At 37.0% G+C, this 6267-nt stretch overlaps 1 protein-coding gene across 1 annotated transcript in view; it reads left to right on the top strand.

The window, feature by feature from the left end:
• LOC103468221 (nuclear factor erythroid 2-related factor 1-like) overlaps positions 1-6267 on the top strand; it is a 13939-nt gene that overhangs the window by 1333 nt on the left and 6339 nt on the right. The window contains exons 2-3 of the mRNA XM_017306091.1: positions 505-996; positions 1430-1708. Of these exons, the coding sequence (XP_017161580.1) occupies positions 727-996; positions 1430-1708 (549 nt within the window). The 5' untranslated portion in view covers positions 505-726. The remainder of the gene's footprint in view (positions 1-504; positions 997-1429; positions 1709-6267) is intronic.

Here is a 6267-nt window from a genome sequence, read left to right as displayed (position 1 = left end):
TATATATATATATATATAGTATGGAAGATATTTATATCTTCCATACTTCCATACTGTTTTTTTGTCAAATCCACTGTTAGAGTGGATTTTTTGTAGTTTATCAAATCTATTTTGTCATGTGGTAATATATTTATTGCTACACAATAATAAAAATAACTACAACAGATCAATTAGAACTCATTCCAATTTCTGGTTAAATATGCTATTTCAAGTTGAAATAATAATAAAGTTCCCTTTCAACCCAGACGATGAGGTTCATAAGGTATCAACAGACAGTGTTGCTCCGGCATGGAAAGTGAAACCAGGAGGAAAAGTATGAGGCATTGCATGTCATCCAGAATGTAGGTATGTCATGACATACCTAAAAAAGAGCAAGAAATCATTAAAACACATGAAGTTTAGCCATTAATCCCAAAAGGTTTATTTATTTCATTGTTTCGTGTGTTTGTCAGAGAAAATAATGAATGTTTCCCTTTCCTGTTTTTTTTCCTGTGTGGTCTGAAGGCACACCTCTACTCTGAAGAAGACCCACCCTCATCACCGGCCAGAAACTCATCATAGATCTTTCTCTTGTTAAGAGTGAAGCAGCATGGCACGTTAGCTATCTGCAGTAATCTATAAAAACAATGAAGCCAAAATGTAATTTAACAATTTAACATAAAATCCAAACTACAGTTCCACACGTCCTCCCACAGAGAGGAAAGGAACAGCACAAACCAAAGGACCATGTTACACATAAAGGAATACTTCACAGAGGGACTGATTCAGATGGCCATCCTGTTGAGTCTCTGTGCAGTCAGGGTGCATGTGGGACTGGAGGCGTTCATGCCCCCATCCTGGTGTGAGCTGATTCTGGGTCCGACCTCTGCACTGACACACACACAGATCCTGAACCTCCGCAACCGGCACAGCCTGCACCCCAAGACGGTGGATCTGGATCAGTTCTTCACAGCGCGCAGGCTGTTGGGCTGGGTCCGCTCTCTGGATCGGATACAGGTGAGGAAACACACACTCATAAGGACCAGCTTTTCTTTAGCCACTCACACCATGAGTCTGTATGTACAGAAATAGACCAAAAGTGTAAACGTGTGCACCCAAATTTGTTTGTTTCACTTCCTTTTGAACAAGAATAGTTAACCACCTCCTTTAGAAAAAACATTTAAAATTTAATTCCCAAAGAATTAAATTGAATAAATCATCTATAAGGCATTTATGTTACAAAGATTTCATAAAATATGAACAATGAAGAAGCAAAGCAGTGAAATAACATGAACAAGTTCCCTTTGAACTAAACAAGATTGAAAATAAAAAGGATCATCATAAAAGGAGGAAAAATTATTTGTTTTGTTACTACAACAATCTGTTTCTAATTAAAAGTTCACATAGCTTATGTTTGTAAAAAGTCTTTATTTAAAGCTTTTCTTCACAGGTTCCTCAGGCAGAGCTGGAGACATGGCTGGTCCAGCAGGAAGTTGGTCCTCTGTCTGGACAATTTCCTGACCAGAACTTTCTGATGGACAGAACACAGATAGAGGTAGAGAGAGACCAAAGTGAGCCAACTATGGAACAAGGAGAAGTTCTGGATAGTCTGGAGGAAGAAGAGCAGGTATGTCAGATGATCACACACCATGATGGGCAGCATGATGCATCTCTGATGTTCTGTTTACATAGAAAATTAGCCTCCTGCTTCCCAGGAAGGTTTAAAGTAGCTTAAGGTTTGACTCTGAACAACTCTGCTCTAGTCTCCTCTAACCTTCCAACAAATGTTGGACTAACGTTCAGTTAAAACTATCCAACTTGATCTCAACAGAAATCCAACATGTATGGCTAAAGAAATAACCCAGCAGTATTTTGTGTGTGAACCAGTGGTCTCACATTGCATTGCTCGAGAGCCAGAGTTCTGTAACGTTCTGGATTTCTCTGGTCCTACGCACTATACAGCCCAGCTGAACAGATAGACGTTGAAAAGCTGCTGGAGACCAGCAGACAAATTACAGAGACCTAATTTATACACTGGGTCCTTCTAAGTATTTTTTTAATAACTTGATGCAAACATGTTGCTTTCACTCAATGAGAGTTGAGATTGAATGTATAACCACTGTTCTAACCTAAATAGAGGGTTTAACCCAGCCTAATGGCTGCAACAAGAGATTCAAGTATTACTCAAACATGCATGAAAGAGTCAAAGCAACGCCCCATGTATGTTTTCCATGAGGTAATAACATTGTTATGAAAACATCAAAAATGTACATTTTAAATAATACCTTCACTTTAAGAAAACAAGATATCTGTGTTCTGTTGAACAATGTAAGGTCAGATATATTTTGTTGTGTAAAATGAAACAATGTGGGTTACTGTGACTCTTAGTGTTATTTTAAAAAAAAAGACCCTTCTGGAACCAAAATTATTTAGTTCTTAACTATAACAGTTCAAGATAAAACCTCTGAAAACACCACTGTTGCTGCCGGATTACCCGTGACTCTCCATAACCCGGGGTGTGAACTAATGTAGTAGCTTTGTTTTGGGTAAAGATAAAAGCTGAGCTTGGTGGCATGTGAAGCACTGAGTCAGAAACTGATGAGTCACCAGCAAACCTGATGTCACCAGAAACATGAAGCAATGAACTTAGTTAGGCTGCAACACCTTGTAAATGGGACACTTCTGCTTTTGTTGCTGTGTCACACACTCTGACTTCATTCCACAAAATAAAATGAAAATCAAAGATGTTTGTTTAGTTACACTGACATGTTCTGCTCCCATTTAGAGGTGTGAGGATATGAAGCAGCCTGTTTATTCTGAGCATATCTCCAAGCTTTTCTGCGTGGCAGGGCCAGCCTTTAATGTTTCTCAGGGCCGTGCAGAGACCACTAAAGGGGCAGATGCTCAAAAAAAAAAAAAGGGCACATCTAACCACATTGTAGGACAGAATATTAACAAAGCCACACAGCTTTCAGTTTTAATAAACAATGATAAATTACAAAATTGTGAAATGTACAGTCAAAGCTAAGGAAAATCTCTATATAGAGCATACAACTATGCATATGTAATATATTTTATTAGTAATTTCTTTCTGCATGTTTATTTTGTTATAGGAAAGTATTGCAATATTCAAACCAGCAATTTAGCAATATATGTAAATCAGAGCTGGACCACCAGACATATTTTGTCTTTACAGAATTACACTATTAAAAATATAAACAAGGGCACAATGCAACCTTTTAGTGACTGTAATCTATAAAAAGAGCTGCCTGTTTGCTGCAGTGGAGATGAAGATGGTCCATTCAGGAAAGCAGAGCTGCATCAAACTTTAACGTGGAACTGCAGAAAAAAGAAAAAAAACAAAAGAAACATTGAATTGTTAACACATGTTACCATGAGAAAAACCTACTGAGTTTTGCTTAAAAAAAACTTTTAAAAAAATTTAAATCACACAGTTTTGTCTCAGGAAATTAATTTTTTTTTTTTTTTTAAAAGCAAACTTTTTTGTGCTTGTCATAAATCTTTTCTTGCTATTCTAAGTTTTTGTTTGACTCAAAGTTTTGCTTGTTATTCTCACATGACGTCAGGGGCAGGGCCCAAAATCACAACAAAAGATTTCGTATGTGTGCAAATAAAAGTTTATGTTTGGCAAATAACTTTTTAAGTTCACGAGACAAAAATTAGTTATTTAAATTTTTTTTTTTTTTAATTTAAACAAAACTTTTTGTTTTAAAAAAAGAAATCATTACAATTCCAAAAGTGTTTGGAATTGTAATGATTCCAATTTTATTTTACTTAACTGAGGTTAGTTTTTTTTTTTTTTTTTCATTGAATAATTGGGGAAACATTTTACTGCATACTTTCCGAACCAGACCATAAACTTAAAGTCTGGATTTAGTTTTTTCCCCTTCATTAATGACACTTTTGTTACATTCATTATATCTATCATGGTAATTCTGGGTGAATTATTTTTAATTCTAAATTAATATCCTTGTTGGACTTTTATTTCAGTGTTATTCTCCTTCAAGATACATTTACCTAACGCTAGAATAAATACAATGTACATTATGCAGCAAAGGAAATTAGAAGATCGGACATATATCCATTATGGAGATGATCGGTTTTGGACGGGCGATGTGCCCCGTATTGCATAAGCGATACTGAAGAATGACTGATATCATTAGCGATAAAGGGAAAAAGCTTTTTAGTTATCTTGTTTTGCTAGCAAAGTCGTTAGCTAGCAGTTAGCTAATAGCACATCAACAACAGCCTAATGTCTGTATGATAAAAATACTGAATCGATAGATAAGAACAGTTTCTCCTCACCTCGCTGTCTCCATCCGCCCAGTAGTTCTTCAGAGAAAGACAGACGCAGAGGCCTGTCAGTGTCTGTTGTATTTCATTACCTCTCTGCTTAAACCGCGACTCCGAGCTGAAGCAGAAACGATACGTTCAACGATTTCCGTCATCTGACAAGTAGCAGGTTTACTCCACTTTATTCACGTTTTTTTTTTTATTTACCAAAAGCTGTTCTGTAATCTGGAATGTTCACTACGTTGAGCATCGCAGTTAGCCGCTTTATCTCACTGCGCGAGAGGCAACTGCGTCATGCGTCACGGGCAAAAGGTCAAAGGTAACAAGGTGACCGGCTTATTATGTTGTACAAACAAAAAACCAACAAAAAAATATATATAATTTTAGTACATGTTATTATGTGTCAGATAATAATAATAATAATAATAATAATAATAATAATAATAATAATAATAATGCCAAAAAAGATAAATAATAAATTAACCAAAAGGGCACTTTTGGTTAAGGAGCAAGGAGCAAAAGGGGCAGGTGCTCAAGCACCCCTAGCCCCCCCTCTGCACGTGCCTGATGTTTCTGTTTGAGTGCTGTACCGTTTTCCTGCCACATCATGCTGAGTTGTCTAATTTGTAAAAACGCTAAAAAGAAAACTGTCCTCTAGAGTTACTTAGAAGAGAAAACAGTACTTAGGCTGCATTCTGTGAGTTTCATCTACAGTGTTTACTACAAACTACTACATTTATAAGCCTGACTAAACAGCCAGGCTTATAAACCAATCAACGTTGTCTATATAGTTCAACTGGCACACATTTCTTTAAAAGGGCAGAATCCTTAAAAAGGAGTCCATCCTTTTAGAGCTTTGGGTTTTACAGCTCCGAACGTCTCACTGGAGAGACTGACTGTTTTTGTACCAGCATATTTCAGCCTGAAAATCATGTAATGTGGCCTTGACCTCTGACCTCTGGCTTCATATTTCTGCTTCACGTGGGCTTCCTAACCTAGAAATCCTTCAGACATGTTCATCCACGAAGCACTGCAGCATTCTGGTCCTGGGTTCCAATCCCACCCTGGCTTCTTTCTGCTTCAGGTGTGGGTTATCTCTGGGTACAGACATAGATAAACGTCTAAATGCAAATTATCATTGTACAAACAAATGAACAATCTGCCAAAAAATAGACTTTTTATCTCAGAAAGATTTGGTAAACAAACGTACTGGGACAAAAAGGACAGTAGGAAGGTACAGCTCACATCACTAAAAGTTGCTCTGTTGAGCAGGACAACTCCTGATTGTCCGAACCGTGGAAAGCAAACAGGACTTCAAACTTCAGATTGTCAATGTTAGAACACAAAAATCAACACCAGTGATGGAGAAACTAGAAGGCAACAACCTCTTCTGCTATGGAGGCTGCATGGGATTAAAAGCTGCAGCTGACTCTCAGTGTCAGATTACTTTGTGAAAGTCAGCTGCAGCATACAGATCTATGAGTGCGGTGCTCCTTTAAATGAAAGTGTGTACAGCAGTGTTTTGAAATCCCCCTTGTGTATTAAATATCAGGTGCTGTACAGTCAACCTCGTGACTGTCTGTCTTGTTTTGAAACCTGATCATCATATCCTGACTCGTACTTATATGTCCCAGTTTCGCAATCCACCTTGTTTATTGCTTCTACACATGATCACAACAAACAGCCAACCAATAGCAGGACGACCTCCGTCACAGTCCATCCTAATCTGCCAGAGCTGTTCATCAGAAAAATAGTTTTTAAACTTCAACCATTTTTTTCAGACTGGTTATGTGAAATAAAAAAATCTTTATTATTTAATCTTTAATATTTAATCTTGAAAAATGGTTTAATCTTGAACTGCATATCTTTTATTTCTTTCTTTTTCTATTTTAAATGTGTTCTTTCAGGCAGTATGTTGTCTGAGTCACAGTAAGGCCCAACAGATTTACTTTCATAATGATTTTTGCCATATAT

The sequence above is a fragment of the Poecilia reticulata genome, linkage group LG8 (genome assembly GCF_000633615.1).
Source record: "Poecilia reticulata strain Guanapo linkage group LG8, Guppy_female_1.0+MT, whole genome shotgun sequence".
In the NCBI taxonomy this organism is placed as follows: Eukaryota; Metazoa; Chordata; class Actinopteri; order Cyprinodontiformes; family Poeciliidae; genus Poecilia; species Poecilia reticulata.
The sequence above is the reverse complement of the archived record's forward strand: the minus strand, read 5'-3'. Positions and strand labels throughout refer to the sequence as shown.